This window comes from Oryzias latipes, chromosome 14 (assembly GCF_002234675.1).
Source record: "Oryzias latipes chromosome 14, ASM223467v1".
In the NCBI taxonomy this organism is placed as follows: Eukaryota; Metazoa; Chordata; class Actinopteri; order Beloniformes; family Adrianichthyidae; genus Oryzias; species Oryzias latipes.
Window position 1 is genome coordinate 7320523 of NC_019872.2, and position 16638 is coordinate 7337160.

Consider the following 16638-nt stretch of genomic DNA (forward strand, 5'->3'; position numbering starts at 1 on the left):
TACATTGTCTCGTAATGGGAAAACTGAAACAGAAGTCAATTACAGATCAACCTTGAGAAAAGCTAATTGGAAAATTTAGAAAATGATGTACAAAAAATAACTTAGTTTGCTGAACATTTATATAAAAAAAGACAGACTTTATTATAATTACATTGTGATTTCTCAGTTTTCTAACTAGATGCAATTATTTGTCTGTTGTCCAAATTAATCCAAATTCTTTGTTTAAATGTAGCTATTATTATTTTATTTTTTTCTTTTACAAAGGAAAAGTCATAATTTTAAAACTATTTGTCGGATTCTCTTTTTACCCTGTTAATACAGTTAGCAACATCTAAATAAGTGTTTAGTCATAAAAAAAGAAAGGTTGAGTTAGGAATTTGGATGACTACAACTTTAATCTGGATACTCTTAAGTATTTCTGTTATCTCGCTGATGCGGGATAACATATGGATCAAGTTATATTCCTACGATCCATCTATTGATCTGTCTGAGTCAAATTGTTAATCAAATTGACTTAGACCATTATAAAGTAGTATGAAAAAAGAACTATATCGGTCTTGGAAAATACCATCTGAATTGCGACACGATAGGTTTATTTCACTATAATGTAAAAACAGCTAAGTGCATCACAGCTGACAACAAACACGTCATGGCAGCAATAAAATGAACAGTCCATTATTACTGTCCAATGTGGGGAAAGACGAAAGACTGAATTTTACAGACATGTGACAACACAGTGTGGTAGAAGGCTCTAATAATGTTCCGTTTGGGTTCTTTTGATGTGGAAAAACAACAGTGGGCTGAATTGTATTAAACTAAAATGTGTCAGTAACTCAATTCAATTTTATCTCTAAAGCCCAAAATCACAATAGTCGTCTCGATGGGCTTCGTATCGGTAATTGAAAAAGTAAAACATAAAATCAAAAGGATCATTAATACATAGATATCAATAGGAAAACACTAAATTGAACTAACTAAACGGACTAAACCAAACTGGACATCCCTGCCCTTAGACCCCCCTTCGCGGGAAGAAAAAATTCCTACAAAAAAACGGATTCCAGAAAAAACAAAGAAACCTCAGGGGTGCCCACATACATATATTTGATTTACACTTGATTATCTTGCAAGAAATGGAAGGAAGCTGGAAAACCTCACCTGCTCTGTTCAGTACCAGCTATTTATCTCAGTCACACTGGTTGAATTCTTGGCTAAAGATGTCCTGGATTGATTTCAGGATCGTTCATAATGAACCGATATCGAATATGAATCATATCAGCAACCACAAATAATGCTGTGAATTGAATCATTGTTAAAATAAATTGTTACACCCCTAATAAATAATTTCAAAGTCCATTTATTTAGTGTTATACCATGTCTGAAGAGACCATGCACACTTTATAGTGTATTCGGATTTGGAGCTTGTGGTCATTTTGTCTTTTAACAAGCAGGAGGCAGAAAAAATGAGATGCACTTAAGATGCAAAGCAGCCATGACAAAAGCTTCATCTTTAATAGAACCCCCCAAAAATGTTTCAGGAAACTAACTCCGTATAGTTTATTCATGTGTTTATCAAATATTTCCGTTCCCAAAAATTCTAAAGTCAAATCTTGAAACTAAAAAGACAAAGTTGGGTCATGCTGTCTATTGGAGACACTTACAGCAAATTCACTTACGTGCACTCGCCTAATTCATTCTGTGGGTCTGAAAAACAGTATTATACACCCCATTCATTATTCAAGTCCTCTCCATTATCAAAGCGCCCAGAGAAATAAGGCTAACCCAGCCAGAAATAACTCACTGTGGCGTGATTTTTCTGTTTCATTCCTACAAAGCACTTAGCTGGTCAAGTGCAGGTCTGCACACAATCTCAAGTTTGAATATGTGAACATTCAGTGACCAAACCATCTCCCCATCATAATCAGATCTGGGAAAATGGGGGTGGGGGTGTAGCAACAGTTAAATGGGGGGGGGGGGGGGGTATTTGTCGAAAAAATGTGGTGTAAATGAGAAAGGCTGTTTTAGGGAAGAAGGGAATAAAATATTACAAAACATCGCATGAAGTATTAAGTAGAATGTGGAGAAGCAAAAGTAAAAAAATATATATAGTGCAAAGAAAACAAAGTTCCTGAACATTTTACTAAATAACGTATTTAGTTGAGAATATATAAGCCCATTTTTAAATGAAGTTAAATAAACTAAAGTAAAATGGTTTTATTGTGACCAAAACAGCAGAATTCATGGCAGGATGGTGAATGTCGACGTACCTGAATGGGTGGGAATTTGTTTCAGAAGTAAAGAAGTTCATACAACCTTTCAGAAAATGTTTATTTTATAAAAAAAGCAGCCTAGTGGTTTTTTTTTATGACATTTTTTGATATCCAAAAAAGCAAACAACTAGATGCAAGTTATAAATATGTTTAGAAGGATTTAAATGGGCCTATATCATGCAAAATCAACTGTTTGAGTGTATTATAATGTTAATTCACAAAAAAACAAAACAAAGTGTTACTTTGATCCATTCAAGCATTTCTGAGCATTCCTCTGAAACCTATGAGCACCAGCCCCTCCCAATCCAATCAGTCTACCCATACAGCGCCGCCCCCAAGCTAACACACAGACATACTTTCTCCACGGGGCTAGCGGTGATCAGCTAAACGCTTTCATTCTATAGCACAATATGCACATCCACCTTTGCAAAAGTTTGGATGTTGTTTGTATTAGAGGCAGAAACGCCGACATGCTGCCGAGGCTGACTCCAGGTTGATGTCATGATATGGCCGGCAGTCACCCACAAAGCAAGAGTTGGTGCCTCAGGGATTGGGTCATCTTAATTCCGAATAAGAAAATCCGTTGTGAAAATAAGTAAAATTTTATTAAAAAATCATTCTGTAATGTGCCAAGGGTAATATATTAGGCTTTAGGATTTAGGCTCTTTAATAAAACAGGATGTGAATTTAGTTGAAAAGCCAAAAGATGACTAATAGCTGTTTTTGACTATTTTATTGTATTCTTAAAAGTTTTTGTTTTAAAAATTTAAATACTAATTTGTAATTCTGTTATTCATGTACATTCTGGTTTTTAAAATAAGAGGAATGTGTAAAAATAAAATAGAGAGGTGACTGTTATGAGCCCAGGCTTCTACCTATTCCAGAGTTTTAGTCTGTTTTCAGATTAATGACAAATAAAGTGTTTTGGTTGTTTTAAATATGTATTGTGAACGTCTAAACTAAAAATAAAAAACGACCAAAAAGTGGAACTGATAAAGGGATAAGGGAAAAGGAATCTCCAATGACTGGTCTTTCTGTTATCCTGACTGTCTGCGTTCAGTTCTTTCATTTTCACGTTGAACTCGTCAAGGTGAGTGCATCCCCGCTGGCTCGGATAGTCTGACACTAAACCCTCGTGACAGCAGGAGCACCCAAAGGACCGGCTGCAAAATCCTGCAGAGCAGAAGCTTCATAAGTTTTACACTTCTGTCCGTGTGTTTTCAGGGCCTGACAATAGCTCTTCCATCCACATAGTGCTATAGTTCCATCATCAACTAGAAGAAAAAAAAAGGTCTACAAACTCACGGAAAGATAAAAACATGCAGTAAAAAAATTAATTAATGGCTTTGAAATTGAATTTACTTTGAACAACACTCATTGTGTTAACTTGCCCCATAGTTTTGTACTTTTTTAGATCTTCAGGGTTTTACCACCTTATCATTGCTTGTTCATAGAGGAGAGACTGTTCTTAAAAACTGCTTGAATAAGATTGTCTTTAAAAAAGTTGCCTACTACCATGAACTTCTACATTTAACAACCTAACTGAGGCATGCAGAAGCTGAGAGGCAGTTCCTTTTTTAAGGATCTTTTTGTATTTTCCTGAAGCACTGCACAGTCTGACCTTGATTTAAATTCACAGGGACATCTTTTAAGTGTGTGAAAAATCTTTCTCATTTTAGAATAGTGACTGTAAACTGTTTGAAAATAGCTGTAAGAATTCTTGAAGTAGAGCAAATGTTTTTTTGAGGTCACTAATTGAGGCTTTCCTCATTTGCATCAATTAATAAAAACACTTTTAAAAATTCAAACTAAAACCACTTACTAGTTTAGATTTAATATTAAACAGTTTAAAAGATGATGCAAATAAATCAGAAATTAATAGGAGTTTAAAAGGCAAAGAAATGGGAGACAAAAATAAAAAAATATATCTGATAAGATCAAGTTCATCTTTTAAACCTTTTTCAAAACTTTATGCTGTTTTGAGCCAAAATCAGAAAACCTGTTGTTTTCTTGAACATACAGTAGTTTTTGCAGAGCGATGGGCGATTATTAGTAATTCCTCTCTGAGTTGTGGGTGGAACTGTTAGCACAGAGTAAGCCCCTCCCCCTTTTCTGTCATTGTTTTTTTTTTTTTGACACGCTCTCCTATTAGCTTACAGCCCCTCACACTCTCAAGCTAACATTGTCAATGCAACAAAATGGCACACAATGTCTGAGGTATCCAGCCGTACAGTTTGGAGCCAGATGAGGAAAGGAAGATGTACACGGATCTATTTATCTGCAAGTGGATGCATCAAAATGGACCGGAGCTTGTGGCCTGCCAATTGTAGCACTTACGTCATAGCTACAAACTTTTTCCAAAGGAATTTTTTTTACAACTGCTCCTGATTCACGACAGTTTGAGAAAATAAATAGTTTGAATTGTAATTTATTTATTTATATCTTCCATCATTAGAAAAATGCCACAAGAACATATTAAAAACTCGATTTTCATCAGAGTGGATTTTTAAACATCTAATTGAAAACCTCTTTTAACACTGAAAAGGCATTAAGAGGTTAAAACTCGCATAAGTCTATACCTTAATGTATGAGATTAATATTATACAAAGCCCAAATTGATGAAACATGAATATTTACAGCATAGTGGAAAAGTGTATAGTTATGATAAATAAAACTTTTACCACTATTATCGTCAAAAGAACAACTTATTAATACTACCTTATTTTCAGTTTAGAAGAAAATGCATTTGTTTGCTGACAATTATCTTTCTAAATGTGTGTTTTTGTGAATGAACCTTTTAGATGTAGATGTTTCTTTTTAGGAAATTACTGAGAACAAGTCAAATTTGACACATGCTGAGTGTTTGTCTTTCTGAGAACCACAAATTGCTTTTTCATATTTATTTTTGTTACTTTGGTCATTCTTCTCCCTCTAGGGTGAACAGCAGCACAGGGTCGCCATGACCATCAACCAAGTTATTGTATACTGTCATTACCAGGTCAGTAACGGCCAGCCGATCAGTCTGCGCATGCACACGTATTACAACACTTCCTATATAATTAGGACAGTTAGCTAATTTGATTTACATTTACATATCTATTAGCGTGTAACTTGAATAATTTTTACATGTTTGTTGTTTCAAGACTGTAAACCTTGTAATTCATTATCAAAAAGATTAAAATAAAAATAAAAACATTTTAAAAAGATCAGCTGCCAGGAGCATTTCCTGACAGCTCTGACTCCTTTCCTGCTGTCAGAGTCTTTGAATCAGCGGATAACCTTGTGATCACAATTTATGTTTTTCTCAACAACAGAATTCTTGACTGGATTACAGCTCAGAAAAAACATTGCTTAAGTGCAACAGTGTATAATCGTACATTGTTATCATCACAGAAAATAAAAATCTCAATGATATGTGATAGAATGACTGCCACAAGGCCTTTGCTCTGTCTGATCGTTTTCATTATTAATATGTTGGCAACAGGAAAAGAGGAGAAGAGAGCACGTTTCACTCTGAGGGGACGTGACGGCCTGCTGCAGCTGCTTTTGCTTTTCATATTGGGTTTATGTTTTGGAGTTATTAAAGTGTCTGTAATTGGCATCGTGTCCTCTTACCAGGTTACGTAAGCCGCCATCAAACAAAACAGAAGAAGAAAACATTTGCAGTCCTTAGAAGAACGGCGCATTCTAGAGCCTTGTCATTTCTTTTTCTTTCGTCTTTTTCAACATTAAAGTAAACGTTTTTTTCATTGTTCTTACCATTCCAAGAGGTAATTTTTGTTATTAACATCTGAAGACATACCCTGACCGTAAACCACTTTAGAGGAAGTGACGTAATATTTGCGCATGCGCAGACTGAATGGGTAGCTGTTACAGATCGGGTAGGGACATATTCCAATAGAGGCCATGTGGAAAAATCACAATGGCAGTGCGGCTCTTTAAGGACAGACTTTCTCTGTACCTCCCTCCACAGAGCTGAGTCTTTGAAGATAGACATAAACTGAGCCAGGCCGCAGAGGGGCCCCTGAAGGAGGTCCCCAAGCAGATGCAGTCACCCGCCCTCCCCCTTGTCTGCTCCCATAAGCTCCAGGCCCTGAAGACAGCCCTGAGGCTAAGCAACCAGGAACACCATGCAGAGGCGGCCAGCAGGACCATGTGCGTACAGATCAAGGGAAGAACACAACAAAACAATATTTAGACAGATAAAATGTAATTCCCACTAACCAGCTTGTAAGAACTTTGAAGACTTGGAGCAACGTTTACTTTGAGTCTGATCATTGCCGTTGTTGTGAAACATTGCAGGAAAGTGTGTTAAATGCCATCATATCTGCTAAATCAAATAAGAGAAGCTTTTAAAAAAGCTTTTGTTTTACATTAATATATATATATATATATATGTATGTATGTATATATGTATGTATGTATGTATGTATGTTTGTGTGTATGTGTGTGTGTGTGTTACTGACAATGATGTCAGTAATACACACACACAGTAATACAATCCAATGATTTAAATTACATCTGAACAAAAACACGATCAAAGAAAAATATGATTAATCACTTTCCACAAACTGATTTAATTAAAAAACATGCACCATAAAGATTATTATTTTCTATAATCATTAAAAATACATTAGGATAAATTATTAATCTTGAGTTTCTGTCATTACCTCCACTGAAAAAGACATGCACTGACACATCTGAGAAAATGACTGAACCTGCAATGAGTATCAAACAAAAATTGACGTGTCACACAAGAATGTTGAACTTCTAAAGTTGTGGAGCTGAAAAAAACAACCAAAAAAACATGAACAAGTGGTCAAAAATTGGGTAAAAGTATGTGCAACAATGAATTTAAAAATATGTTCATTACACAACATTTCTGCCGTTACTACTAGCGTAAAAACTATTCAAAAAATATTTTTAATAATTGGTTCAAAAATGTGGAAGAATACAAAGACAGACATTGATCTATGGGACATCATTGTCATTTATAAAATGAAGGAGACCGTGTTATTGACAGTGGTTTGTCATAGTTATGATTTTTTATTATTATTATTATTTTATTACATATTTGATTTGCACAATTTGAATTTTTACACATAAGCTAACATGAAATCCCTTCAGAAATGAAGGCAAACACCAAGATAAAGTGGTCACTAAACTCAGGGCTGTGCTCATCCTCAGATGTAAGCCTGTCATGCTGAAGTCATGCCTGAGCCGAAGAACAGGAGACTTTTTTTAAAATCAAGGACTGCCTTAAATCAAAGTCTGCTGGACTTTTGCCTCACCAACAACTCCAAACAATCTATCAATGAATGCAAATTTTTGCTTGGGTTGGTGTTGACTCAATTGTCCTGTGACCTGGCCATCAGTTCTAGGTTTTAATTTTACAAACACTTTTATTCGGACATCCAAAGTACATATCTACTTTGTGTTCCTCTTCTCAGGTCTTAATTTGGGTTAGTTGACCCGGGCTGCCCCGGTGACCCTAGACAGGAAAAAGCAGAAATAGAACGGACAGTCCTAGCTAGAGGGTTTCTGTAAGTAGTTCTTCCTGTTCGAAAATGTTATTTTGTTTTATTGTTTTTTTTTTTAATTGAACCTTTATTTATTCGGGGAGGACAGATTAAGAACAACATTGTTATTTACAACTGTGGCCTGGCAAAAGGCAAGACCTTTTGAGAAAGGAAGGAAAGAGGTTACAAGAACAAGAAAAAGTGTATTGAATATAATCAGATGAAAAAACCCAATCCAAAAATTTAAAACCCCTAAAATCATTGCACTGTGTGACAGCAGCATTTATCTTTAAAATGATTCTTTCCTAGTACACTTTCTCAGTGAAAAAGCAACTTGTCAGTAATTAGTGCTTAGTAATGTTGAATTGTAATGTTTCAATCTGTGTGACCCTGTTGCAGACCATTCTGTCCCCCACATCATCACATCTGGGATAGGTTCCTGTTCAAAATACATTATTAATTATTTATAATTGATAGAGTTGCACTAAAAATGCTGATGTTTTCACGCTCAACCTTGTAGTTTTTTTTAATGATGTTGTAAATATAGGACTCTTATGATGAATATCAAACAAAAGACATGGTTCTGGATTGATCTGCTGTCCATACAGAAGTCTATCCTCTCCCTAAATGATGTCAAACTTTTCAGAGCTTCTTTGCCCTCTATGTCCTTCAAGAAAAAATACGGAAAAAGATTGCAGAAAGTATCAGGAATATTTCAGCAGTTCTATAAAAAGCCCTTCAGAAGGAGAGAGTGATTGTCTTTATTAAGTAATGAGGGAGCCACGGTTCAGTAGCACAAAGACACACAGCTGTATGCCACATGGAGATCCAGCCACCACCTAGAGCAACCCCCCTTAGCTCTCACATTGCATCAAATCACTGAGTGATGGGTACATTGTCCAAGGCAAGAGGGAAAAGAGTGGTGAAACATGTTTCTCTCAGAGCGGAAACCAGCTCACTAGAGCCGAGTGGAGCATTTACACGTTTGGATTTCTGGGTCACTCCGATTAGCTTAGTGCGCTGCACGAAAACAGGGTTCTCGGGAAGTTCGCTGGGGGCTAAATGATTTACAGAATCATTAATCTTTGAGTGATTATCTAAACTTTTAAATGTTTTTGCACTATGATGTAAGGTTAGCCCTCAGAACAAATGATTGGGTCAGATTGGAAACTTGATGTGGATGTGGTATTACAGGACATGTGTTAAGACTTTAAAAAAAAAAAAAGAAATTCCTGCTTTAACTGTTCTTACTGTGTCTTCCTGATTGTATTTAAGTTTTTGAGTTTTATTTTTACTTATAAAATGCTATAAATGTGCAACACTGTCACATTAATGCATTTACATGTTTTTTTTATTTGCTTAAAGAGATGCCTTCACCAAATTATTTTTAATGCACAGGCTCAAAAAAATATTTAAACTGATAAAATTTAGGTTTAATAAATTATTAATCTATGTAGTTTAAACTAAGATAAACCTTGCTACATGGCATAAATCTTAAAATGAATCTGTAAAATCCAAATGTTAAACTTAGTTTTACCAAATACAACAGAATGACAGGATTATCTTCACACCATAAAACTAGCCAGCTGACCAGTGGCAATTTTTTTTTTTTAGCATTTATCATCAAACAAAATCATCTACACAATTTTCATTCAAAGTCATTCAAAGCAATATGTATTGTTTTTAGGAGTTTTGCGCTATGTGCATGCGTTCCTGGGCCGTTGTGACATCTCAATGGCTCAATAATTCAAACCAAGCATCTTTCTGACAGTTTAACTGACCATGGTTTAAAAGGAGAAATACTCAGAAATGAAAAAATGAAAGGATTTCTCATTACATTTGATCTCTTTAATAAGAAGAATTTCACATGTACTTGGAAAAACACTGAAAAAACATTATTTTTACTGGAGGGGGAAATAAATATGTAAATAAATATGTAGGCATTGCGTGTTAGCAACAGATCGAGTAGTTATAAACATAAAAGTGCTTTTTAAACACAATGATTGGGACATACCACAACAAATCAGTGAGATCCGAATGAAAAATGACCCACAAAGCATTAGGCATTTAGTCACTGCACAACACTCGTGTCACTTCAGAAGATGCACAAATAGCACATTGAAAATTTAAGTAATAAATAACTATATAAATATTCCATATTTTAAATAAACTGTCAAAACATTTTTCTGTCAACAACTAAACATTTACTAAATGTGAGTATCTAGGAGGAAGGCAGCAACAAACAAGTGTCTCAAGCATTTGGTTTCCCGAAGGAGAGTCTTCTCTTACAGCAGTCTTGGAGGAATCCCAGCAGAGTTGTGATGGGGACCTTATTTCCATTTGTCTTTGGTTTATTTTCACATTTCATCTAAAGAAACACAAATGCACAAGACTTTAAAGGTATTCATTCCATTTTACCCTTATTCGTTGTCTGTCGTTGAGAATGATTGTAGAATTGCAGAATAATTGTAGAAACTAAAAGCCTTCTACTTCACTGCACACCGTTAAGAGTTTACTTTGGAAAGTTCTCGAGGAGAATTCTTACCTCTGATGTTTTAATGAATACTGCGAGGTTCCTTATCACTATTTGCTCCTGCTCAGATTTTTTAGGTTTAAGGTTACCCCTGTTTTTTAGAACGCCATGAACCGTGCAGAAGAATTCATCCTGTGTGGATAAGTAAACATGAGAAAACAGAAGTCCATAGATAGGAACTCATTCATATTTCTTAAAGCTTTAGTTTATTTCTAATTCTTCTTACCTTACATCCATCAGCATCAGCCAAGTCCTGCACATCTTCTACAAACTGGCTCTGTCATACAAAACAAACAAATGAGACGTCAAAGGTTTCATTCAAAGGACGAAATTCTTTCATCATTTTGTAAAAGCTGTTGTAAAATGCAAACAAGCTCTTACCGTAGTGTCATTGTATTTGTCAATCACTGAAATAATGTCCTTGAGGTTTGGCTGATGCCCCCGTGGAGCACAAGCAGTCAAGTTACACAGATAGAGCACCGCAGAAACCAGCACAAGTGCAGAATGATCCATACTTTTGACTTGTTGACGATTGAAGGAACTCTTTAGAGGATCCTTTGTAATCTAGATTGCAACCTTTCAGTTTGCTTTGAAACGTTTTGCGAGAGCAGGACATTTATACTCCGTTTACCCACGTGGCTGCGCCTTTTCAAATATGGAAATTTACACCTCACTTTTCTGTGAAAAGTATGACTTTGCTGTTTAATTACGTATACAATGAAAGCCAAAGGTAAAGTATTGTACAATATCTCTGATAGGGCAGTTCCTTTGATGTTTAAGAGGAAATATGAGAGTGCTTCATTCTGAAAGCTTACCAAAGGAAAATGCAAACCTCAAACACCAAACAGTAACTTCGGTTACTGGTCATCTGATAACATCCAGTGACTTTGTAAATCTCACATACAGCAAAACAAAAATCCCCCTATGAAATCAAAAAGAGGTGACGAGTCTTTAAAGTTTTATTAACCACATTAAAACACTTAATGGAGGACTTTAGGAGTCAGAACAAACAAACGAATGCAGAAGAAGATACCAGTAGATGTCAGCCTGTCGCTAAAATGTAATTACAAATGACATTTAAACTAAATGCATTTAGATTTAAACTTCTTTTTGTACTTTTTATAATTTTTTAAATTGAAGATGTTTTCCTCTAATGTAGACAGAAAGGTTTTATTTAATAGACAGGCTTTTACTTTCTGGACTCGTTACGGTTTAAAAAACGTTAAAAACTGAATCAGTACAGCGTATCTCATAGGAATGTGGGTCAAAAAAAGATGACGAAAGTGAAGGAAACTTGTGGATAAAGTTTAAGACCGTAATCTTCAAATATCCCCTTCTTTTTCTCAACAATGCTTCTAATAACGTCACTTTTCTGTGTTTTTTTTCCCACTGAGATCAACCTGACAGGAAGCAGACTATACTTGTGGGTTAAGGGTTCAACGGTTTCTTACCTGATTCAAACCACCAGTAATTTTAATGAACTTCTACTGATTCTGCAGTGACACAGAGATAAAAGCAAAAAAATTCTTACGTACACTCGTGGCTAAAAGTTTTGAGAAATACATAAATATTGGAAATCGGCAAAGTTGCAGCCTAAGTTTTTAAAAATGAGGATGAAGCTTGAAATCATTGTTCTTCCGTTGTTAACTATGGTGACCTGCAAAGAAACACGTGCAGCGCAGCCATCGCGTTGCATAAACTTTAAGTTCATTAACGCTAGAGTATTTGATTAAGATAATGTGATTTAAGGGTCTTTTTTTGTTTTATTTTCTGTTTTTTTATATATGCATTTCATCATTTCTGTAATGAGTTTGACAAATGTCTGCATTCTATATTGATTTTACTACAATGCTCGAAATAAAATCAATCAGTCAATAAAAATGGCTTGACCGGTAAGAATATTGTGACTAAGGTTGCATCTAAATCAACAATTTATATGATCATCAAGAACTTCAAGGAGAGAGGTTCAATTCTTGTTAAGAAGGCTTCAAGGAAGACCAGCAAGCGCCAGGATCATCTTCTAAAGAGGATTCAGCTGCGGGATCAGAGTGCCACCAGCGCAGAGCTTGCTCAGGAATGGCGGCAGGCAGGTGTGAGTGCATCTGCACGCACAGCGAGGCGAAGACTTTTGGAAGATGGCTTGGTGTCAAGAAAGGCAGCAAAGAAACCAGTTCTATCCAAAAAAAGCATCAGGGACAGGTTTGTCTTCTGCAAGAAGTATGGCAAACGGACTGCTGAGGACTGTGGGACACATCCCCTGTAGTGCGCCTGCCTCATCCTGGAGCGCCCAAGGCAACGCCTCCTTCTGTCGCTGCTTTGCCGCAGTCACACAAAAGTCTGAAGGAGGTCCGCAGAAGGCGGAAATGCTGCTACGTAGTCCTCAGAACATCTACGTTTGATAGTTTCAGCATTGTATAGCGTAAATGAAAAAATCGGATACGGGTCACTTTTAAAAGATGATGTAAGCGGGTCGTCAAAAAAATCGGATATAGTCAAAAAATCGGATTAGGGCATCAAGCCTTGCAGTGTAAATACAGCCTTAGTGGCTTGGGGACCAAAACGTTTAAATTTTGGGGTTATGGCCTGGAAACTCCCCAGATTTGAATTGAGAACTTGTGGTCAATCCTTAATAGGCGGGTGGACAAACAAACACCCACCAATTCTGACAAACTCCAAGAAGTGATTATGAAAGAATGTGTCGCTACCAGTCCGGCTTTGGCACAGAAGTTGATTGACAGCATGCCAAGTTGAATTGCAGAGGTCCTGAAAAAGAAGGGCCAACACTGCAAACACTGACTCTCTGCATAAATGTCATGTAATTGTCAATAAAAGCCTTTGATAAGAAGTGCTTGTGATTATATTTAAGAACATCACAGAAACAACTGAAACAAAGATCTAAAAGCTGTTTAGCAGCAAACTTTGTGAAAACTAATATTTGTGTCATTCTCAAAGCAAAGGGAAATGTTGCCTTTTCTTGAATTTGTTGATCTTATCTTGTGGTTTTTAGTGGAACACTGGAAATGGTGACATGTCAATTTCGCCTGTGACCTCATCAGCTTTACTGAAGTTTGTCAGTGTTTTATCAAACCAAGATTAATTTAAAATTAATTTACAATTAAAAAAATATAAATTTTGTAAAGCATAAAAAAATTAAACTTTAAAAATATAAAATAAATACTTCTCTTATCATCAAGTCACACTTATTTTGATTAGTATACAGTCAGGACCATAAATATTTGGACAGAAACACATTCTTTCTAATTTTTTTTCTGTACATTACCACAGGGAATTTTAAATAAAGCAACTCAGATGCCATTGAAGTGCAGACTTTCAGCTTTTATTCCTTGGGTTGAACAAAAACATTGCATAAAAATGGGACGAACGGACGGACGGACGGACAGACAGACAGAAACTTTATTAATCTCCCAGTTCTTAAAGCGCTCTGTCCTGCAGCGCAGTGAAAGGAGCCTATTACTCCGTGAGCTCCTCTGACCAGACATCGTGTTGTACAAGGGATGTCTGGGATTGTCCAGGATGCTCTGAGTCAAGGCCCTCATCCTCTTCTGCAGCACAGATCCCACAGAGTCCACCCTCCTCCCGATCACAGATGCACACCCCTTAATGAGTTTGTCCAATCGATTGCAATCCCTTGTGGTCCTGCTACCACCCCAGCATATAACCCCATAGAAGACAGCACTCACCGCAAACCGACTTATAAAAGAGGAGCAACATGTTGGCACACACATCAAAGGAACATAGGTTTCTCAGGAAGAACAGCCTATTCTGCCCTTTCTTATACAGAGCGTGAGCCTGCTCTGACCAGTCCAGTTTGTGGTCAAGGTGCACACCCAAGTACTTATGGGAGTCAACCACCTCGATTCTCCCTCCATCGATGATCACTGGTTGGTGGGAGGGCTTCCTACTAAAGTCAATGATCATCTTGGTTTTTGAGGTGATTTGCACAAGACCATTGTCAAGTAGGACTCCATGAAGACGAAATGAGATATTCATTCTTGTTTGATGTTACTAAAAATGTCCTCCTATTCTCCTCTTCTCCTCTGTGTGTGAATCTCCTCATTAAATTTAGTTGAACAATTTGGTTGTAACAAGCTTCTTGTGTACAATGATATCAAAGGATTTTGATTCTGATTTCTGATAATGCACAACCAGCTCCTCTTCATTAATCCAGATCACTTATCAAATCTGTGCTCTTTTAATCCATCACACAAAACAAAATTCCATCAGTCTGTAATCCAAAAAAACAGAGGTGAAGCTACAGGGCGGAGTGTTCAACTAGCCCTCCCCACAAAAGGCTTTGACACCCCACTTGCCCCCAATAAATCATCAATACAAGCATAATTGAATGCCATATTTATCTTTCAAGAAGTTCAACTCATTAAAATAAATTGTTACTGCTTTACATCAGTAATAGCACCTCAGCTCAAAGAACTGTTGTTTTAATACAAATAATGATTGAGGACCAAGATGGCGGCGATGTTCATGGCACGCCATCTGTCTGTTGTTCAACTTTTTATTATTTCATTCATTCATCTTCTTAACCGTTTATTCCCTTTCGGGGTCACGGGGTTGCCGGAGCCTATCCCGGCCACTTGGGCGTAGGCAAGGGATGCCCTGGACTGGTCGCCAGTCTGTCGCAGGGTAGAATATCCTCAATCACACATCCATTCACTCTCACACTCACACCTATGGACAATTTAGAGTTGCCAATCAACCTATGAAGCATGTTTTTGGACGGTGGGAGGAAGCCGGAGATCCCGGAGAAAACCCACGCATGCATGGGGAGAACATGCAAACTCCACACAGAAAGGTTCCCCATTGATGTTGTGTTTTTGCCACTGTGCAGCCCAGCCTTTTATATGTGCCTTTTTATTATTTTATTATTTTTATTCTGGTTAGGGCAAAATACTGGCGCGCTCCTCTCGTACGACCGAGGCACACTATCTGGATATACATTTTTTCTCCACCCGGCTTCTTTGATTGATTGACTGGATTGTAAGTCATTGGATCCGCTAGTCTGCATTGGCTAGTCTGCAACTGGGCTTCCATGCAGCGCCAAGCATCAGCGGCGCCGGGGGGAGATGAAGCGGGAGAGTAGTTTGGCTTCATGCCTGCTGTCCCCATTTTTGAGCTGACGTGTTTGGTGCCTCCGCCCCCTGAAATCGCCTGTTTACCCTGTAGAGGCTTCTTTTGTGTCCTAAGTTGTGACTGATCCCTGTGGGGTAACCCAGAGTCTGGCTCGCCAGGACAAAACGTTTTCAAATTTGTTGGAGGAAGAGCGACCCTTCAAATTTTGTGGAGGTTCCAAGGATGACACGTTCTGCTGCTGATTCATCACCAGAGAATGTGGACTAGACTCCAAAGAGGTTTGGATTAATAAACGCCAGATCTGTCATGAACAAAGCGTTTATTTGGAAATACTTTTTAAACGCCCAGAGGCTGGACTTTCTGGGCATTGTGGAAAGCTGGATTCCAGCTGGTCAATCAGGTGTTCTGCTGGAACTTTTTCCTGATGACTGTTTGTGTTTTAGTGTCCAAAGATCTGTAGGCGGAGGCGGTGGACTGATCTGTGTTTTTAAGTCACATTTTAATTTTAGACACCTTACACCACCATTATTGTATGACTCTTGAGTTTTGTCTCTTTGACCTGGGCCCTTCCTCTACTTTTAAGGACTTTTACTATATCGCTCCCCTAAGTTTAATGCTAAGTTTTTAACAGATGAACATGTGTTGTTTTCAGGTGATATTAATATTCATGTATGCAGTCTTAACAAACCATTTGTCAAAGACCTTTTTATCGGAATGGATTCTTTTAACGTGTGCAGTGGGTTTCTGACCCAACGCATAGTCATATGCTAGACTTAGCCCTTTCTTTAGGGTCTCCTACAGCCTCGGTTGAGACTGTGAAGACTGCCATTTCTGATCAGCAGTATTATTCGACTTTACCTCGGCACTTAGAATTGTCCCCAAACCTGGTCTTGACAGATATGCTGTTTGGATGAAGAAAAAGCTGCTGAATTCTCCGTTTTATTTTCGTTGGAAAAGCCGAGCTTATACTCATCCCAGATCACTACAGACTCTTTCGGAACTCCTGTAGTTTAAACTGCTGTGTGCTCAAATCTGGGATGAGATTTTCCTTTTCACCTAACGCTGGATCTTGGAGGAAATACACTCCTTGAGATGGGATTGCAGGAAAGCTGGAAGAAAATTGATAAAGGATAGACTCCAAATTTCCCACCATCTTCTTAGAGACAAACTCTACCTGTATAATGAGGCTGTCAGAAAAGCTAGAAGACTGTTT

The 16638-nt window shown here is 37.3% G+C and overlaps 1 protein-coding gene across 1 annotated transcript; it reads right to left on the bottom strand.

Moving 5' to 3' along the window:
* Positions 1 to 9696: 9696 nt before the first annotated feature.
* LOC100216003 lies at positions 9697 to 10897 on the bottom strand. The gene is made up of 4 exons (XM_004076236.3): positions 10701 to 10897; positions 10546 to 10596; positions 10332 to 10451; positions 9697 to 10154 (listed from the first exon to the last, which is right to left on the bottom strand). The coding sequence occupies exons 1-4, from the start codon at positions 10830 to 10832 to the stop codon at positions 10038 to 10040; spliced, it is 420 nt and encodes a 139-aa protein (XP_004076284.1). The 5' UTR covers positions 10833 to 10897; the 3' UTR covers positions 9697 to 10037.
* Positions 10898 to 16638: the final 5741 nt, after the last annotated feature.